The following is a 21850-nucleotide window of genomic DNA, read 5'->3' on the forward strand; positions in this document are numbered from 1 at the left end:
AAATACACAAGATGAATCCTATCTTTTTACTCTCCGCACACAAAGTGAACCTTAATATATAATTAGCTAGCTCCAACCAGTTGGATATAAATATGCAAAATTATGTCAATCTTACGCCTTGTTATATATGTATTTTAATGTCTAATTAATATTTTTGTATGTATATATGTGTGTATATATAGAGAGAGAAAGAGAGAGAGAGAGTTACTGTAGTATTAGGTACAAAATAAAAAGTATAGCACAATCTAATTAATCAAACAGACAAACTATATATTCCGATGGTTAATTAACTGGGCTGCTTTGTAATTTAGACACACTACAACTTTTAATTAAAAACTATCACCCTTTACCACGCCAGTCAGCTTAATTAATTATAGGTGATTTATTATTAAATGACTAACTTGACGAGAATGAAAAAAAAATATATATTTTATTACTATTTCAGATTTCAAATGGAACACCACACTTGTAGAATGTTGTAACTTGCCAACAGAAGTAAGTATAGAATGATATTTATATTTCTTGTCATTGATACTTTTAGGTGACTTAGGGAACAAGAAAATAATATACTTCTTGTCCTGATTGCTTGTATATACATTCTTTTGCTTTCAAATGAATTCTTTTGCTTTTTGTGTGGGCCAAGAAAATAATACAAATTCTTCCTGGACAAAGAGGATCGAGGATAAGAGACATGCATATGTGCAAAGAGCAATATTCGAAACATGTTTCAGCGGCAATGGCTCCACAAGTTTCCTTCAAAGAGAGAGAGAGATAGGAAAGAGAACGATACATAGCGATCAGAAGGGAATATGAGTTAGGGCGGATGAGTTAGAAGATTAGCATTTGATCATTTTAAAATAGATAATACATCCTCAAATAAAATAGCATTCAAAAATCAACATCAATACAATGATATAATTTTACATATCGAGGCTTAAATCCAAGTAAAAGTTATATGAATTTGTATCCAATGCAGCACATCATTCTTCAATATCATATTAGTATATTTGTAAAAGGACAACAAACTCATTTTTAGAGATTAACTCATCAATCAAATGAATTAGTTCATCATTAAACAAATTCCATAAACTCATTTAACTAATTCATTAATTAATCAGATTAATAACTTAATACTTTGGACTTTTATAATAGTCTTTTTATGATCCCATAAATTAATTTTGATCAACTTTTGTTGGTCTTACTTTTGTATAAAGTTTGAGCTCTTGAGCATTTTTGTCAGAAGATTTTAAAAGAATTTGAATATCACATATATAATTTCTCTATATTTTGATTCATTTTGGTTCTTCCTTAAAAAAATAAAAAAAAATAGCAGCCCCTTTTGCAATTAGAAGTAAAAATTTTCCAATTATAGCAGATTCCAATTAGAAGTAAAAAAAAAATAGAAAGGTTTTTAAGAAGGACAAAACTGGTATATAAAAGAAAAAATTCTCTCCTCTCAAAATAACAGCTCTTTCAAGAATAATAAAAATAATTCAGAACACCAAACTCTCAAGAAATCTCCCTTCCCATGCACCCTATTTTACATGGCTGTCTTGCTTTTTATTTATACAGCTAAAAACGTTTTTTGTATCTCAATCAAATCATGCTAATTATGCATGGAAAACTAATAAATGAAAAAGAATCTTCAACAATCTATGGCCGATTTCTCCAGATGTGTATAAGATTTCTTCCTTGAAATTCTTCTTTCCTTCTTTGAGTAGATACATATCTTTCTTCAATAAATCCGAGTGTAATCTTAACAAGCTCTCATCATTATGTATTAGGTATTCTCCCAAAATTAAGCAAACTATACAAGGAGTGAACAGTTAAAATACCATTTGAAGACCATATCCAAAATAATTGATCATGCTTTCACAAAACTACCTGCAATTCTTTCCGTTCACATAAATTAATACCTACTAATTGCATATTAAAGTCTAAAATGAGTTTCTCTTTAGAAAATAACTTGAGATACTGTAACTTTTGGGTGTGAGACAATAAGAAATAAATGTGAAATGTTCTATATAAATAACACACATCAATCCATCTGTCAAGCCAAAAAGTGTATTAGAACCATTGCCAACAACTTTGTTAATACCCAAATTAGTCATGGCTTGTTCTTTTATTATTTCTTTCAAAAAAGGGGAATAAATACAATGCACTTCCATCTTCCATGAAGTGGACCAAGCCAATAAAGAATACATTATCCGTACAGTAACCCCATACCATAAAAAGTTTCATATTCTTATTTATCATTTGTCTTACGTACCTTTGAAGTAATTCTATACAATAGAGTTGAGGAGGGTTGGGTAACCCTTCCACCAAGAGATAGGAGATTTTTTTTTTTTTTTCCAACCTTGCAATCGATCTCTTTACAATTTTGTCTAATAAAATGATCCAATCATCTACACGAAGAGAAAATTTTCAAATCCTATTAATTAATAACCATTTCAAGGCATCTACATTTATGAATAACAATGTCATCAACAAAGTATAAGTTTAAAGAGGAGGGTTCAAATGCCTCCATGTTTTTGTGCCTCCATCATGCCTCCATCTCTTTCTATCATTTTCAAAGTTCAAATAGTCGATCCGAACCGCTCAACCTAACCTCCATACTAAAATATGTTTGGAGACCAAATTTTATATTTTTAGGAATTTTTTTACTATTTTTTTAGATAGGTACAAAATCAGTAAATCTGAACCATCTAAAAACAGTATTTTTGTACCTATCTAAAAAAATAGTAAAAAAATTCCTAAAAATATAAAATTTGGTCTCCAAATATATTTTAGTATGGAGGTTAGGTTGAGCGGTTCGGATCGACTGTTTGAATTTTGAAAATGATGAAGAGAGATGGAGGCATGATGGAGGCACAAAAACATGGAGGCATTTGAACCCTCCTCAAGTTTAAAATGTTACTTCACGTGAAAATTAACCTACTAAACATGATATATACCTCTCTATGTTGTCTATTGACATTTTTATTTTAACATTTTGTGTGTCACTTTATTAACATTAATAATATCTCCAACTTCACACTTTTCACATATTTATATAAATTGAGCCAAGTTGTATGTTTGAAGCAGAATAAAACTAAATGTGCCACCTAGGCATATTCCGTGGCAACGCATCAATTAAAGTATAATGATTACCATCCTTTTAGTAAGTTACGACGGGTATCATGCATTCACATGAAAATCAACTTTTGACCAGATCTAAGTTGCACTAAAGACATTTTTTGACCAGATCTAAGTAACTTTTTTAGTATTAGACACAAACTAAAAGAAATATTTTGACTAATACATATTTACAAGTTCCAAATATGACACCGCACTTGTAATTAATAATATGTTGTAACTTGCTAATTAACTGTGACGATCCCATCGCCGAGTCGGGGCTCACAACAAGAGAAGCACCCTCGCATCCATCAATTGTTCTGTCAACCTACGTAGCAACAAAAATAACAAAAAGAAAAAATAGGAAGTCAGCTATAAAGCTCAGTAACAGTTATTTAATGACACACTTCTCTATAATTTGCTTAATTAAATAAGCATTCAAACAGACTGGATTAATCCACACAAATTCAAATCAAATTATGCCTACATATGTAACCGGCGACAACATCTGAGTCTGGGTTATCTATAAAAACGAGTCACACAATATCCATATCATTTCATTTCACACATTCTCAAAACACACAATTCAACATCAAATGCAACATCCAATTCAACCACACAAACCGAAAACACAAATTATAGAGAAATCTGATTACTTGATAACGATCATTTTAGAATTCAATTCGAGTTGCAACAACTATTCAAAATTAAGATGACGCAGTCGGAATTCCAATCGAATAATCAGAAAATTCATCAAAATATATCTTTTTTTCAATTTTCTTTTGATTTATGTTAACAATAGGAGAGATTAAATCAATATAAGTAACTTAATTGGAGGTCGGTTACAAGTGGGAGTTATTCATGCATAGGGCCCACATGGTTAAAAAAATGCCACGTTAGTTATCTAAGTTCCAATATTATAAACAAAGTACAAAAATAAGTTTATAAGAATTTATAAAAATTATGGGATGTTATAAAAATTTTCCCTTCAAAAGAATTGTCTCCAAAATTCAAACGGATGATATTCGTATCGAAAGAGACATAATAAACGATGATTGTTCTCTATAGTTTAAAGGAATTGTAAAATTATGGGATGTTACAAATTCTTTCCCATTTTGTATTTTTTTTTAATCATTGTTCTCTATAGTTTAAAGGAATTGTATTAATTCATCTACGTTGCTCTTAAAAAAATATTATCAAATCTCATTCTTTTGATCCGAATAAATGATCCAAATCTTTGTGCCAATATCATTGGAGTTCGTATAATTTTAGAACTGCATTAACTTCAAATTTAAAATAGAAATGTCAAAATGAGATCGATAGATATAATATATATTATTTTTTCCATGCACATGTAAAAGTTCATGAAATTTTGATTTTATTCTGATTTGTATCAATAGCTATCAACATTGATGCGGACACATTAGGCATGTTGATTTTTTAATTTATTGATTCATATAAATCAAAATTAAAGAGTGAAATTTTTTATGCAAATGTAAAGAAAATAATATAGATCGCTTATAACAATTTTATTTTGACATATAAATCTTTAAAAATTTGTTATTTAAAAAAAAATTAAGAAATAGAAATATGTTAGAGACAAAATAAAATAGAGACATTTGAACCATCCTCCAAAAGTATCACAATGTTTGAATAAATTAAGAGTGATCATTTGAAGTCGTGTATCAATCATTCAAGTTGTCACCTAAATATTATTTTCTTTCTGACATTTGCATTTGCTCACACACGGTTCTTAATAAGTTGTATATTTTTTATTTTTTTTTACTATAATCTATTAATAATTTGTTGTTGCTTATCAACAAGTTTTGACATGTCAATTATCCCAATTTTATTAAATTCATTTACAAATTACAACGCAATACTTGATAATGTAATTATGCCCAATCAAATGGCAAAGCAAACAGAACAGGTACAGCACAATCAAATGACAAAAGAATCTTTGAAGATTTTGCTTCCTGTTCGGGTTTGGCTATCAACCCACAAAAATCCTCTCTGTGGACTGTGGTTCAGTAGAGTTGCAACAGAAGGTGAAAAATAGCTTGGGGTATTCATTGCTGGCAATGCCAGAGCCCAACAAGACCTAACTCACAACCTCTTGATTGAAAAGATTTATTCCAAGACCTAACAAGACCAAACTTTGCACCAATTGAGGAAGGGGGGCTCGGCCTCTTGCTGAAAATAACATGGCAATTGGCCCAAGGAACAGACAAAATATGGGTGCATGTTGATTGAATGTTCAGAGAGATACAAAGGTAACAGACATTTTTTTATTTTCAAACAGAACTGTGGCAACAAGACAAGATAGAGCTGCTACTAGGCCCCCAACTGACGAGAATGGTAATAGCACAGTACCCAAACCGGATCTGAATCCACTGATGAATGATCGCCTCATTTAGGTATGTACCTAGTGCTACAGTGGGTATATTCATCAAAAGAAGGATATAAGATGCTGGCAAAACAGTCCATCAGAAAAACCAACCTGTGATCGGGCAAAGCTGCAAGCATGGGGGCATATATGTAAATGGAAAGGCTGTCCATGACGGTACTGCTCTCCTTGTCATTACTGGTAACCTATCAGATGAACAAGTGGTACTGTTTTGCAACATAATTTGAAATAATGGAAGGAAAGGAATGAAGCAATCTTCTCAGCAAAAGCAACAACACTAGCCACTGTCCTTGCCAGAGCCAAAATGCTCCATGTCAGCAACCAGCAGCTGACTGTGCAGACACATGGGTAGGGATGATTGATGCGTCATGGGACACAAATAGTAAGGCTGGGATGGGAATCATGTGGTACAATCAGCAAGGGAGACCTACCAGGGTGCAAGCGGCTCCAATTACAGAGATAAATGCAACCCAAGCAGAGGCAACAGTACTGTACCGGGCACTGGTACAAACAAAGGAGTAGAATACAGAAGCGCTGATACTGTCAGACTATAAGGTGATAGTAGATGCGGTACATTCAGGTGAAGTTTCCCATCATGGAGAGCTGCTGAGATGGTGGCAAGGTGCATCAGGCTATACCAACAACTGAGAGGAAAGGTGAAAATATACTGGTAAACTGGGCGAGAACCTCAAATCAGATGTTTGATGGAGCAAATTATGGAGATGTCATTGAAGGGATAGTTGTAGAAGGGACCCTCAACACAGATATATTTAATTTCCCAGCTAATAGGGATTAGAAATGTAGTTCTAAATTCCTGTACTGCAATTTTCCTTTTTGTAAGTAGTTTTTGGGAGATACTATACTGGTACCGGATTCTAGGTGGTACTTGAGGAATCAGGTACATGTAGTCTCTGTAGGACTTTACTTGTTTGTTCAATTTAGATTTCCATGTAACAGACTTAAAAAATTTATATCAATAAATGCCTACGGGCTTACTGTCAAAAAAAAAAGCCACATAATATTAATATTAATAAAAAGATTGCCCATTTCTAAACAAAACTGCTCTATAACACTAAAAGAATGACATTTCTGGTACAACTAACTACATTTTTGGTGCTAAACCATGCACCTTCATCATGCAAAAGTACTTTTCAGGCACTCTTGCACCGGCTCGTGCACAAATTTCGACCACAGCCGGTGCATGGCCATAAAAGCCCCTTCCTCTATCCTCAAGCACAACAGGATCCTGTGGTCGCCTGTGCCACACGATATTCTGTGGCACGATGTCATCCACCTCCGCGCGTCTCCACATGTGGTCACCCCTCCATGCCTCATACTCATACATCCCACATGTTCTCACCTCATGTCCTGTGGGTCCCACGTGAACTTCACAGCAATGTTCACATACCTTTGCATTGTACACTAATAACAGTTTTCGAAAACCAAATCTAAGTCTCTCCCACGCTTCCAAAGTCAAGTTTGCTATCCGTTTCTGATTTTCGATGATCTCTAGGAGAGAAAAACTATGTGTTCCTTCCAAGGCATTTGGATTTTGTGGGAGGTCAGCTCCAGCCTGGTAGCAGAGCTCTAGAACAGCAGGGATACGAGTGAAATCGAAACGGTTGTCGGTAAGGTGATAGGTCTGAACTGGTACCAGTATGTCTTTTAATTGACCGTCAATCCACTTGTCAGGTTGGTTTTTCGACAGTTGCTTGAAACCGGAGCATGTTTTCATCAAGTGACCTGTCCACGTAAATTTCGGGGCAAAATTCGCATGATTTCACAGCAATAACTTGGAGTAGAGCTGAAACACCTTGTATTAATGCATGTCTTGCTCTAATTACCTGCTCTGCTACTGGTACCATACGCCTTATTGGGTATTCATTTGTGCGGTTTCTAACCTGCTTTAGAATCATTGGTCTTAGCTAATTCCAATTTATTTTGGATGCATAATATCTCTCTTGCATTTGCATGAAGGAGAAGAGATGCCGCTGCTGCTTCATTCCGTGTCTCAATGGCATCCAAGCTGTAAGCAAGTAGTAAGAGATATTGTATGGAATTTCAAAATTTAAAAATCATAGAAAAAATGGGGAAGAGGATTTGTGAAATTTACCGTGGATGCAAATCTCCAATTAGGTTTGGTGAACAGGGAGCAACGGAGCAACCAAAGGAAGAAGAGAGGAACGGAGCCGCGAATGCAAATCTTGAGGCGGGAATGAAAGGAACGGCGTGCGGTGCCGCAGTGCCGCCGCACCGGCGCCGGCGCGTCTCTGAATGGAGTCCAACTCTCTGATCGAAATGAGAAGTTCTTCGCTGAAACGAAGAAATGAAATCGGAACGAAATCGTTTCTGATTTGGCAGGATTTGAGAGGGATATATTTCCTCTAATGAAATCACGGGGAAATTGAATGTATTCGGTCAGAAATGATTTCGTCAATTTAAAAATACATATTTACCCTAGTCAGTCGTCATTCTTTCATTTGGAGTTCTTATTTACTGTCAAATATTAAAATCTTACAGCTTACAATTTTTTAACTGAGAACTCTAAAATAAAAATATTATAAAAAGGGGAGGCTATTTTTGCACTTATTATTTCGCTTAAAATTTTTCTTAATACTTCTTAAAATATTATTATTTTAAATTTTAAAAAGAAAAATTATATGAATGCAAATGGGCTGAGAGTTGAACGATTTTTGAAAGGCCGGTTAAGGAGCTCCAACTCTTGTCCATTGAGAAACACCTCTGAGTTAACAGAATATTTCTGTTTGGATCAAAGCCATCCGATCAGAATCCGGGCTAATCCGGGCCAACACTTTACCTCACAGTTTATCTAACAAAATCAGAAACAATATAGAATGAAGATTCAGTGTAAGGTTTAGTTTTTGTTGAAGGCCCATGTGAGTAATGCAGTATAGAGTCAGGGTTAGCTGAGATTTAGTATATATATATAGTATGTGCACTGTATTGTGTATGTGATGGTATCAATTTACTGGTAAAATGCTCCTGAACAATTAATGTCTATTGGTGACCGCTGCGCTGATGCTGTATAAACAATGAAGATATGCATTTTCTGATAGCCTATGACTTAGTATAGTGTATGGAGATTCAGATGTATTCAAAATTAAATAAATATAAGTAAAATTACTTCTCCATATTTTGATAAATGCTAATTTTTGCCATGGGTTTGCAAGTCATTAACATTTAGTTAATTCCTAACAATCAACTTTACAGCAACAAATTAATTTGTGATTTATGTCATCTTAATTTACAGCAAAAAGCAGTAAAACTATCTGACTTGTGGGTTGGTCAAGGTGACATAATTGATAGAGCATGCAGAGCCGTTACAATTAGATGATGAGTGGACTGCTGCTTCCTCTGTAACTTTTACATCGAAGTAGGCGGGCTGCTTAGGCTCCGGTAAAACTGTAGATTCTGTGGTAAGATACACGATCACATCTGACATTACGGATCAATCAACTGGATTTTCTTGTACACACAATAATGCCGCATGGATGCATCTCTCTATCTCTCTTTGGGACGCTTCGGTTGATGTTGGACAAATTATTTCACAAAATATCCCTTCTTTCCATCTATCTCCCATGCCTGCAAAAGAGAAAATTTTATTTTATGCTGCCAACTATATATAAATACTAAAATAATTGATAAGTTGCATCGACTGCTCTATATATATCTAGCCGAAATTTTTATACGTAGGAAAATAAAAAAATAAAAATATTAAAAATAAGAAATATCGTGTGGGAATTTGAAAAAAATCCCACACGATATTTTTATTTTTTATTTTTTTATGAATAAAAATGTCAGTATATCTAGTCTTGTATATAGTGTTAGTCTTATATTTATTATTTATTAAGTCAGTTTTAAAATTGCTTATTTTAATAAACAGTGAATTTTTTTTAGATTATTAAAAACAACGATTTTAAAACTGACTTAATATATAACAACAATTTTAAAACTGACATAATATATAGAAAAAATTCAAAAAAAATCTAAAATTTGATCTCCAAGCACAATTTAATACATATTGAATTTTGAATTTGAATTTCTGTATAACTGACTTTTGTTGGTCCTTAGCTCGTCCATAGTTAGGGTTGTCAATGGGTACGGTAAAAATTGCCAATTCTTTTATTAATAGAAATAAAAAATAAAAAATAACCCTGATAGAAATAGACTTAACGGGACGGTATAAAGTATCCCGTCCGGTTGCAGCAGCTAAAAAAATAAAAATAACCCTGATAGAATAGACCGTCCCGTTCACCCCTTCAGCAAAGATGCCATCTATTCTGTCATAGTCTCATAGATCAACAAAAACTTGTTTAATAAAAGTAATATATGTAAGGTAGAAAGAATTGATGTTGATCTAGTCTTTTGTATCCGGATATCCACCAGTATCGATTGGTATGATGCTACCTTAATCCCTAGAGCCAAAGTCAAAATAAGATTTTATTGATCAATTAATTAAACATAAATTGGAAAACATCTTTCATTCGGAAAATTATGTGGGCGGGATGTATAGTCTTTCCCGTCTGGTTTCCTTTATCCGTACCCGTTACAAATTGTCCAATTATCTGTACCCTACCCTAAACCGCTACGAATAACCTTATCCGTACTCTACCCTTATCTGTTATGATTGTTGGATAACGAAATGGTAACGGATAAATAACGGGTAATGCTATTATAATAAAAAAATTATTATTTATTAAATAATACATTAAAACACATTCATTTCACAAATATATATATATATATACACACATGTGTTTTAAAAGTCTAAACTTTATTTGAATTTGCTGAAATTTATTTACGTGTTTTAATGTTTAATTAAGCGTAACACAACTATGAAGAATAAGGAGAATTAATATTCATTGCCAATTAATATATATAATATATATAATTTTTATATAATTATCCGATTTGGTAACAGATACGGAATATGCTTTATCCGTACCTTTACCCGTTTAGATAATGGAAAAAAAAAATCTGTATTCGTACTCGTACCGGTACACAATAAGTTTACGAAAAAATATCTTATCCATATCAATTTTATCGAATATAGTATGAATAAACAAAAAATTGTCGTTGACACCCTATCAACAGCTGCCGGTCCACAAATGAAAATGCTTTGCACGAAGAAATTTTTTTTTTTTATCAACTAATTAAGAAAACTATTCATTTGTCCTATCTTATAGCCATAAATCATGATCGCAGGACTCACCAAGTAGTACTGCCCATGCCATAACATTTTTGAATTAAACCAACATTTTTGTTGGATAATTTTTCTCACAAAGAAAAAGAAATTTATATATATATCCATCAAATTTAATCATTTAGATAGATATATTTATCCATCAAAATCTTAAAATCGGTTATTCCCCAATCTAAATTTATTTTATTTATATCCCCATCTTTTAATAATTAAACTCGTAAACCATTTTTTATTCAAACAAATCAATCTCCTATACTATTTCAATCGGTTCAAGTAAACCCCTCCGTTGACTCTCTGAGGATATTCAGCAGCCCTCATTAAGAGGATGCGAATTAATTAAAAATTTAGTTTCGACGTACTAAGGAACACTTGTTTGATATATAAAATAGTAATATTAAAAATAAAGTACATTACCCTCTTCGATCTTTCACATTTTTCTTTCCATTTAATATAATTAAAATAACAAAGAAAGATGATGATAATTATACACATTTTAGCGTAAATAATTAAAATTATATAAAGTTAATAGTTATACATGAAATAAAATATATCTATGGAGTATTATAAAATAAAATAAAAAAATAACCACCTGAAGCATCTCAGAGGATCCAGCCCCTCCCCCTTTTTGATTGCCATTTCTTTTATCTAAATCTATTGTTTTGATTTATTTGGTTGTTTATGTTATAGGGGATACGTCAGTTTGGTACGGATTTTGCAATGATACAACAGCTATTCCCAAACCGAACAAGACACCAAATAAAATTAAAATTCAAGAGTGAAGATAAGAAGCATCCGACACGTGTACGTGATGCCATCACACATAGACTCACTGGTTAGCTCTTCTTCTTTTCATTTTTAATTTGTTTATTAAGTGTTTACTGTATTTTATTTCTCAAATTTCTTTTGGGTGCAGATAATTCACAATTTGAGAAGGTTATAGAGATTTTGGAGATCCAAGCAGATAAAGTTGCACCGGAAGAATCGGAACCGTCATATCAGGTTCCTCTCTAACTCTATAATACCTGCTTTTCAATAATATAATATTGATTTCTGATCAGTGTGCATTGTTTCTTATTAAAATAAGGCTGATCAATGGAAGAATGAAGAAGAAATAGAGGAAAATTTCGAAGCTTCCCCTAATGATTTGGATAATTCTGGTAAACACGACTCTGTGCCAAATGATGATGATTTGGATGCAGTTTTTAATTGGGACAACGAAGAATTGGGGCAAGAAGATTTTGTGTTTTGAAACTCATTTGTGAATCATCAAACCACAACTTCGGTTGCTATAAATTTTTTCCATTTGCACCTAAATGAGGTTCTATTTGCAAATGCATCCTTCTGTTCATAAGGTGCAATGTTCTCTCTCTCTCTCTACCACATTTTCTCAACCCCTCCTCTCTTTTAACTTATTGGAATTGTGTATCTGATTTATCAGTGCCATTTTACAGTGAGTTCTTGAAGGGTGCAACTGCAAAAAAAAATACGGAGGCGTATGATAGCTATCTATAGAGGCTGATAAGCAACTTCATAACTTATCTATGTTTTTAATCTTATGTACCAATTTTTTATCCATTAATATATTTTTTTGTTTTTGTTTTACTCAATGTTGAGTGTATTAAATTTAAAATCCTTGTATTGGCTTAGCAACAATTCATTTTTACCCTTTTTTTTATCATTGTTCTCTATAGTTTAAAAGAATTGTATTCATTAATCTACGTTGCTCTTAAACAATTATTATCAAATCTCATTCTTTCGATCCGAATAAATGATCCAAATCTTTGTGCCTATATCATTTGAATTCGTATAATTTTAGAACTGCATTAACTTCAAATTTAAAATAGAAATGTCAAAATGAGACGGTTAGATATGATCTATATCAAATTATTAATTTTTTCTTTGCACATATAAAAGCTCATGAAATTTCAATTTTATTCTGATTTGTATCAATAGTTATCAACATTGATGTGGATAAATTATATATGTTGATTTTTTAACTTATTAATTCATATAAATAAATTAAAGAGTGATAATTTTTTGTGCAAATGTAGAGAAACTAATATAGATGGATTATGACAGTTTTATTTTGACATATAATTTTAAAAAAAAATGTTATTTAATAATTAAGAAATAGAAATATGTTAGAGGCAAAATAAAATAGAGCATTTGAACCATCCTCCAAAAGAGTTACCACAATGTTTGAATAAATCAAGAGTGATCATTTGAAGTCGTGTATCAATCATTCAAGTTACTCGTCACCTAGAAACTTATATATAAAAAAGGAATAAAACTAGTGTGTTCCTAAGTTCATCAAGTCTCTTTGTAAACTTAATTTTAAAATTTATCAGATTGACTTCAAACAATGTCCAAATTGTTGAAATTATTCTATCTTACGAGTGATGTGTGTATATGCAAAAAATATTTTCAATTTAAATTAATTTTACATAGAGTCAAGTGGTCAAAAGACTTCCAATAAATAAATGCAATAAAATTAATTTATAGACCTTGTAATTTTGACCACTTGACTTTATACTAAATTAATTTGAAACTTTAAAATTTTCACATGTAGATGCGCGCATCACTCGTAAAATAGAAGGATTTTAATAGTTTGAATTCGTTGTTTGAAGCCAATCTGATAGATTTTAAAATTGAGTTCAGATAGATACATGATGAACTTAGGAATACCCTACCCTAGTTCTACTGTTAAAAAAAAAAAAAGGCCCTTATGCACCATGGTTTCGATTTTTGTGTGGTAATTAAAAATGAAATTGTATATTGGGATCTCAGTGGATTTCAAACGTAAAGCATGAAGACAAGCAACTCGAATAGCATATGATTGTAGGTTTTCAACGTGATATTAAATTAAGGAGATATCTAAATATTATTTTCTTTCTGTCATTTGCATAATGTATTTGCTCAGATCTAAATGGAGAGATTTTGCGAAAAAAAAAAAAAAAAACGAATGGAGATAATTCTTGCACTTAACTTGCGACTGAAAATATCAATTTTCCAAATACACAGCTATGAGCAAATGGAATTAGCATTAATTTGTTATTACTATATCTCTCTCCAGCTTTAATTGGGACATAAAGAGATTAATTTTCACATCTCATTTCGGAATGCCCTTCCTCTTATTTATTTTTGGAAGAGAACAAAAAAATGCATATTATTAATTTGAATTGATTTGAATGCAAAAATTGAAGAGGGCATATTAAATTATTAGATAATGTGATTAAATAAGACGCTTTTTACAAACGTCTTAATTCATTTTTTGGTTGCAATATCTTACTAATATGTGGTGATCTTGGATCCAAATTATAGTTTCAATAAACAAACAAAATTGCAACCAAAAATTGGTTAACAAATTATCCGTTATGTTAACAAAAAATATTTATCCTTATCCGTACCCCATAAGCTAACAAAAAAGAACTCTACTCATACCCGTTTTGTCTAATATGATATGGATCGGGTAAACGGATAAAAGAGTGTCATTGACACCCCTATGAAAATCATTAGCTCATGACCGTTCTATAATCACAACACAATATGCTTAATAAAAAATAAAATAAAAAAGAATAAAAATACCATTTCATTTAATGGAAACAACAAATCCATTAAAAACATGAAATTTACTCAATGTAATCCCAAACATACAGTATTATTAACATAATGATACCGAGTGCACACAACATACATTAAAACTGAAACATAACAAACAAGGACACACATGCAGAAAGAAAAAAAATTAAAAGGAATTGAATAAAAGCAAGAGCCAGAAAGAAGCATTTTAATCTTCTATTACCTTATAATCAGTAACATGCTCTAGATTAGGAGGGTTCTTCAGTTTCTGACATTGAACAACACGCAGTGTGGTAAGTTGTGACATAGCCATCGGTTTCACCTCCCAAATCTCCAAGTTCTCCAATTTGAGAAGTTCTAAGAACCGCAACTGTGGAAACCCATTTGCGGAACAAATCATTTTCATCCCTGTGTATGCCCCACCTTGTAAACTCAGATATTTCAGTGCTTGTAGTCTTTCTAGCGCGGACATAGGGTCTTCCTTTAAACCAGACTTGGTTAAGGTGAGCTTCACAAGATTTGGTGGAAATTTAACATGATCTATGAATAGTTTCCGGCAAATCCATTCTCCCTCAAATTTAATTGACTTTACCGTCTTAAGCTTCGGGAAGGCCCTAATATCTACAAACTCTGACGGTACAATGTCGCCTATAATTGTCATTGAGAGGAGATTATCCATGTGACTCAACAGGTTAGAAATGGATTTCCAGTATGGATTTGATTTGGGGTCTGGATTGTCCCGATTTGACCTATTTGAAAGTGCTAACTTTCTCAGGTTGCTCAGAAACTGCGGAAAGTTTTTTAGCCATGACTCGTGAACCGTAACTGTTTTCAGGATTTGCATGTCATCTATATTTGCTGTCGAGGGTGGGCCTTTAATTTGGAGACTGGGGTTGACATATACATGACGAAGTGTTTTGATGTTCCATAGAGATTCAGGTAGAGTTTTTATGTTTGTATCTCTAACATCTAAGGTTTTGAGATTGTTCCCAATATTTTTAGGAAGCTCAGATATATTACTACCTCTCAATCCCAGATATTTTAGATCACAAAAATAAATGTCAGGTGGAAATGTGTGTGGCATTGCGCATTTCCTCAATTCCAACACATCCAGATCCGGATAGTTGATTTGTCCCAAAATGTTTTTTCCGGAAACATTCATATCAAAATCAAAGCAGAGTACAGAATAGGCACCATCCAAGATATCATTAAATTCCCCCTGCGTGTGTTGTTTCTTGTCATCATTATTAAATGCTACACGGTGCACGGAACGTGAACCCATTTCTTGCTCTTTTGGATTAACAACCAAAAACTTATCCTCACGGGATTTTTTGATGCAAAATTCATGAATAGATTGTCGACTTACTCGGCAATATTTGATTGCGCCTGAGTTTGATCTCTTTGAAACCCAAACTAACGACCTGCAAGTAACAAGGAAAATAAATAAACAACAAGTACATATATGTAAAAAGAACAAAATTTCAAGATGGACATGATCTTTTTACCGAATTTTTTATAAATATCCAAAAAAATAATTAAATTTCAAAAACTAACCAAAGTTGCGCAGGATTTTGAAATCTACCCAAACTGCAAAAAAATTTTTGCGGTAATTCAGTCTAAAACCGAAAAAAAAAATTACAGTTTTACAATTCCAAAACCACGGTTTTTAAAAAAAAAAAAACCTAAATTTTTTTTTGCGGTTTTACAATTCCAAAACCACAGTTTAAAAGAAGAACAAAAACCGCAAAAAAATTTTGCGGTTTCAATTTTTTTTCATTTTCCAAATTTTTTTTAATTTAAATAGAAATATTTATAATTTTTTTTAATTTATTTATTTAAATAAAAATATTTCTATTTAAATAAAAAAATCTGAAAAATGAAAAAAAATTGAAGCCACAAAATTTTTTTGCGGTTTGAGTAGATTTCGAAATCCGGTGCAACTTTGGTTAGTTTTTTAAATTTAATTATTTTTGTGGATATTTATAAAAAATTCGGATCTTTTTATCTATAATAAAATAAAGAGTCAATTTGTAATATTTGTATAAATGAATACAAATTTTCTTTTTTCTTGGGGAGTGCTGTATATTTTTAGATTGTATATTTCTAGTTGGTATTGTGCTAAAAAAGTAAAAAAAAAAAAAATGGTAGTAGCGTGACCATTATTATAATAGAAAACCAGCAGTGCACCATTTTTTGTCTCCTCTCTTGAAAGTAGTAGAGACTGTAGAGTGACCGTTTACTTAAGAAGTACAAAAAATGGTGCTTTTGTTGATCATCTAGTATACCAGAAAAAAATCAGTTTAATTGATGAAATTCAGTTTACAAAGGAATCATCCAATTATTATTGGGATGTTTTTTAAGCCAGAAATGGATAAATCATCCTCAGTTTAAGTAGTAGAGTGACCTAACAATAAATCACCTATAAATTATAAGATCAAATGTCAATTTTCGGAAATATTGAGAATACCTTTGAACAAGTTGCTCTAGGTACTTATTTGCTGTCTCTTCTATAGTCTCTCCATCCTGTTCTTCAACAAATCCATCAGCAATCCATATCTCTATTAGAGACCTTGCAGGAATCTCATAATTCATTGGATAACATGCTAAATAAAGAAAGCATGCTCTGAGAAAGTAAGACAAATCATCATAGCAGTAGGTATAAATGCGCCACATATGATTATTAGAAGCACCGTTTTTGGACTCTTTGATCTTGACCAGATCATCTTTCATCTTGAGCAGATCATCTTTCACCCTGCTCCATGTGTCGTCGGGCCTTGGTTTGACCGAAAGGAGACTCATTACAGAGACAAGAGCCTCAGGCTGTCCTTCACAAGCCTGGGAAATCAGTTCAGGGAGATTGTCCAGTTCATCGTTTAACTTTTTGATCTTGACCAGATCATCTTTCACCCTTTCCCATGTGTCGTAGGCCCTTGGTTTGACCGAAAGGAGACTCCCTATAAGGAGAAGAGCCTCGGGCTGTCCTTCACATGCCTGGGAAATCTGTTCAGGGAGATTGTCCAGTTCTGTGGTTAACTCTAATAAGTACCGGAACATTTTATTAGGGTCTTTGAGCTCACGAAGAGCTGGAATTGCTGTTATGAGAAGGATTGCTACGCTCTTCTCATCATTTGTAAGGCGCCTGTTTGAACTATTTGCGTTGGGAAGAAGCAAGTCTTCCATGCTTTTTATGTCGTGAAGAGAGTTTATAACTACATCTATGTCGACTTTGTGCTCTAACTCACCTGCTACTTCGGTGTGCTCCAAATAATTCATGGAAACCAAATTATTAATAGAAAAATCTTGGTTTCTCTTGTCATCTCTCATTCTACGATAACTCCACCAATCTGTGCACTTGCTGGAAGGGTCAAAAATCTCCCTCCTTTGAGTTCCTAATTTTCCGAACCACCTTTTCATTAGCTGAATTGTATACAGCTTGTTGTCCTCAGTGTCCCCCATGAAAATTCCCTCTAAGTTTTGGTCACGAGTGTCTGATAAAAAGGGTCTGAGGAAGGGTTTAGATAGAATTTCTTTTATGAAAGGTATAGCATCCATCTTTGTTTCAACTTTCTAAAATAATTAACACCCTCCTTCCCTCTCTCCCTCTCTCCCTCCCTCACAACCAATTCAACTGCAAGCTCCACGCCTCCACCAAGCAACTGCAATGCAAAAGAAACATTTAAAAAGTACTATTAATGATGCATGACAGAAATCTGACATTATCAAGTTGCTAAAATTTATCAATGGCTTGCGTATATATAATGAATTTATGATACATGTAAAAGCTGGAAAATATTGTTTTTCAAGTAAAAAAAAATTTTGATGTTCTGTTGACTAATTGTTTCGATTCCCACCCCATCATACTCTCTTCCAAACCGGAATATAGATAACCGTGCACTAATTGTGCTGTTATTTTAAAATTAAATTTATTTTTATATACAATCTATCTAAATTATGAACGACATTTTATTTTAACGATCACCGAATTTGTTACCACTATTATCAAAACAATTGAATTAGTTATCAATGTGACTTTCTTTTTTTTGTTAACATTTAATTGTTATATTTTGCTGAATTATTAGAGTCTAGAACTTATAAAATAGTAGTAAAAAATTAAGTGTGACGCTATATTCATGGCACAAATTACAATTTTGAGTGCATGGACATTTTTTTTTTAATTTATACCGAATTTCCCTTTCATTTAAAATTTCCATCTAAACATGACAATACACCTTTTAAAGAAGGTATTCAACACACATCTAATTATGTGTATCTTTATGGTAAGTACTGTCAAGTAAAGTATTTTTTTTTATGGCTTTTCGTATTTTTAGCATTTGATAAGATTGTTTTTTTTGTGAAATTTGCAAACTTAATTTAATTTCTAAAATAATTATTTTCATTCAAAATGTTCAACATGGTAATGTAAAAAAATAATCTTTTTGAAATAAAATTGGGTGATTAAACAAGTTGTCAAAAAAAAATATTAGACTCCAAACTTGACTAATTTATCAATTATCAAGTTTTCTACTTTTAAATTTCACGAGAAATGATTGGCTCATTAAAGTCATCTTATGAGTATAAAAATATATATATATATTGAGACAGTAAAAAAATTGAATTGATAGTTCATATATCTTATAATTTCTAGTAAAACTCATATGAGATGATAAATCAACAAATGTTTTGATTACAAAACCCTTTAAATTTAACAAATAAATATGAGAAAAAATAGCAATAAAAATCTCGTTGAAATCTATAGGCAAACACAAAAGAGATCACATTTTTTTTTAAATGATCACATAATATAACCCACAAATATTTTTTCTATTTAAGAAGTTTTGTTGTTCAAAAATAAAATGGTGGAGCAAATAAAAGTAGTCAACTTTTTTTCTGAGTAAAATAAGACACAACCATGGACATTTAATAATTTTTTATGTAATTTGCACTTATTGTTAGCTCAAATTATATTAGAACATATCAGGAAAAAAAGAGGTCAATCAATTAAAGGGTAAATTAGACAGTGACAAAGAAATTTTTTCACACTATCTCAATAATTTAATTTATGTTCTAAAATATATCATTTTTTTTTGCAATACCATATATTTTGAACGAAACAATCATCCTAGAAATTAAATTAAGTTTGATAATTTCATAAAAAAAAAAACTAATCTTACCAAATATTAAAATGTGAAGAGCTATAAAAACTTACACGACTTGATAGCACTTACCATAAAGATACACAAATTAAATGTGTATTAATACCTTCTTTAAAAGGTGTATTGTCTTATTTAAATGAAAAATTTAAATGAAGGACAAATTCGGTATAAAATAAAAAGATTTGCCTGTGCACTTGAATTGTAACTTCTGCCCTGAGTATAGCGTTACCCAAAAATTAATCACATATAAATGATATGAACAAATAATGTCTCCATAGTGTAATTTAAATTCGCTGATATTTTATAATAGATTAAAACATACTACCGAATTCACTTTCATGGGACACAATTTTGTGTCACAAATGCAAAACAATATAAAAATGTAATATCTTAATTGATTTCATATCATGACAGAAAACTAGAAGATAATATAAAATGCATTTTGCGCTCCCTAATTAATTATATGTTTGAATTTTAAATAATTTAATTGATAATCTTATTAGGTATGTATGTATCAAGTATAAAATGAAAAAGATTTTAAAAGAGAATGATATGGAAAGAATATCTCGCTAATCAATTGATATTTTAAATCTCCAAAGTATAGGGCTGCTAATGATTAAGGTTCGGCTCAAACTCAGCTCGGCTCAATGAGAGAAACAAAATGATTTGGCTTTAATTCGGCTCGGCTCATGTAAACACTTGACTCATTTCAACTTGGCTCGCGAGCTCGCGAGTCAGCTCAGGAGCCGGTTCATATTTTTACTTACTGGCTTGTTATGAAGAATCAAATATGATATAGTTGATTTTTATATGTTAATTTGACCTAATGGTACTGTTTTGAGGTCAATAGTTGTCAGTAAGCTAATCTCGATATATTTAAATGTTCCAGATTACTTCGTCCACAAATTAATTTGATCTAATATTACATGTGATATTCTGATCTATATATCATATATAGTTCAGAGACAGAGATAAAAAAAAATTGTTACATTTTGTTCCGTGATGTTTGTTTTACCAAAATGAGACTAAAACCTTAATTTCAAAGTTTTTTTCAAATTTCAATACTTTTTAAATTTCCAAATTTCAATTTTTTTCAAAATTTCAAATTAATTTTTTTTTTCATGGATGAAATTTGAAATTTGAAATTTGAAAAAATTTGAAAAAATTTGAAATTTGAAAAAGTTGTCAGCTCTACTAGACTACTACCGCCAAATTCCCAGAGGCATGAAAAGAAATCTAAACATTTCCATTTTCCGAAAGAAATATGATACGATACGTTTCTATTCCTTTTATGGCTTTTTTTTATCACAGCGTTACTTGGAAACTGCCAATTCAGCTATCTATGATAGGGCTCAATAAGTAAAAATATGAGTCGGCTCGCGAGCTCACAAGTCAAGCTGAATCGAGCCAGGTGTCTACATGAGCCAAACCGAGCTTTTTTCTTTCAAAAGCAAGCTGAGTCGAGTTTGGACTTTTTTCAGTTTCGAATTCGATTCGTTATGAAATATTGAGCCGCTCAACTCATTGATTCGCGAGCCGGCTCGACTCATTAGCAGCCCTACCAAAGTAGATGAAATGTAAACGTAATTTCATTTTTGTTGTTCTACACTACACTGTAACAACAACAACAAAAATAAGTGAAAATGCTTGAAATGTATTTTTATTGAATAGAAGTTTTAGAAAACTGTGTAGATAATAATAATTTTAGTTTTTATAATTATATATCTTATAGGATAACGGGTAGAAAGTAGTTTTTACTAGTATCCTTATCTATTAAGCTAACATAAAAAACTTTATTAATGCCCGTACCAAATAAGCTAAATGAAACAAGTCTTACCCATATCTATCTTATTGTATATGATACAAGTCAGATGAATAGATAAAAGGCCGTAGAAATGAATTGAAAAACTGATTTATTTCTTAGAACCGAGATCATAGTGAAGTAGCATGAGTTCTCGTCTCTCTTTCATTACACATGTTCAATTCTCGATAATAATATTTAAAAGATGCTGGAGTGTACACAAGTCCTTTAATAATAATTTAAAAAAATGCTTTGTTCTTTTAGGAGTGTTGTACGCCGCTTAAGTAGAGTCAATTTAATTAATTCACAATTTACTTACAAAATAAAATCAATTGTGCTTTTATCGATGGTGAAGTAGGCTAGAGAAAATTATCTACTCTTTTGTAACACAAGAAAAAAAAATTCAGTTTTATTGATAACCTCTTTTTACAAAAATATAACTTAATTTTTTGAAACTGAAATCATACTATTATTATTGGGATGCCATTTATACCACAAAGAAAAATACTATCACCAAATAGTCAATAATAAATTATAAGATCGAATATAAATTTCAAAAAATATTAAGAATA

At 31.7% G+C, this 21850-nt stretch overlaps 3 protein-coding genes and 1 long non-coding RNA gene across 5 annotated transcripts in view; 2 read left to right on the forward strand and 2 right to left on the reverse strand.

Moving 5' to 3' along the window:
* Window positions 1-21850, forward strand: part of LOC144563019 (uncharacterized) — a 66671-nt gene that overhangs the window by 25996 nt on the left and 18825 nt on the right. The gene's annotated exons all lie outside the window — the stretch shown is intronic.
* On the reverse strand, window positions 6568-7837 carry LOC144563060 (uncharacterized). The gene is made up of 2 exons (XR_013514251.1): window positions 7635-7837; window positions 6568-7547 (listed from the first exon to the last, which is right to left on the reverse strand). It is a non-coding gene; the product is annotated as an uncharacterized LOC144563060 (long non-coding RNA).
* On the forward strand, window positions 11411-12514 carry LOC144563050 (uncharacterized). Of its 2 annotated transcripts, XR_013514243.1 has the most exons (4): window positions 11411-11577; window positions 11659-11744; window positions 11830-12097; window positions 12184-12514. XR_013514243.1 is itself a non-coding variant. In XM_078312419.1 (3 exons), the coding sequence occupies exons 1-3, from the start codon at window positions 11463-11465 to the stop codon at window positions 11992-11994; spliced, it is 366 nt and encodes a 121-aa protein (XP_078168545.1). In that variant the 5' UTR covers window positions 11411-11462; the 3' UTR covers window positions 11995-12514. The 2 variants fall into 2 exon arrangements, 1 of the variants encoding a protein (XP_078168545.1); XM_078312419.1 differs by having other exon boundaries at window positions 11830-12514.
* Window positions 14533-17876, reverse strand: LOC144573300 (disease resistance protein RPH8A-like). Its single transcript, XM_078323080.1, has 2 exons — window positions 16792-17876; window positions 14533-15745 (listed from the first exon to the last, which is right to left on the reverse strand). Exons 1-2 carry the CDS (start codon window positions 17874-17876, stop codon window positions 14533-14535), a joined length of 2298 nt encoding a protein of 765 aa, XP_078179206.1.

The sequence above is a fragment of the Carex rostrata genome, chromosome 1, assembly GCF_964058835.1.
Source record: "Carex rostrata chromosome 1, lpCarRost1.2, whole genome shotgun sequence".
In the NCBI taxonomy this organism is placed as follows: Eukaryota; Viridiplantae; Streptophyta; class Magnoliopsida; order Poales; family Cyperaceae; genus Carex; species Carex rostrata.

Coding starts and splice junctions, on each gene's coding strand:
- LOC144563050 (XM_078312419.1), top strand. CDS start 11,463: ATGATACAACAGCTATTCCCAAACCGAACAAGACACCAAATAAAATTA. Junction 11,578..11,658: donor CATCACACATAGACTCACTG/GTTAGCTCTTCT, acceptor TTTTGGGTGCAG/ATAATTCACAATTTGAGAAG. Junction 11,745..11,829: donor AATCGGAACCGTCATATCAG/GTTCCTCTCTAA, acceptor TATTAAAATAAG/GCTGATCAATGGAAGAATGA.
- LOC144573300 (XM_078323080.1), bottom strand. CDS start 17,876: ATGGATGCTATACCTTTCATAAAAGAAATTCTATCTAAACCCTTCCTC. Junction 15,746..16,791: donor CTAGAGCAACTTGTTCAAAG/GTATTCTCAATA, acceptor TGTTACTTGCAG/GTCGTTAGTTTGGGTTTCAA.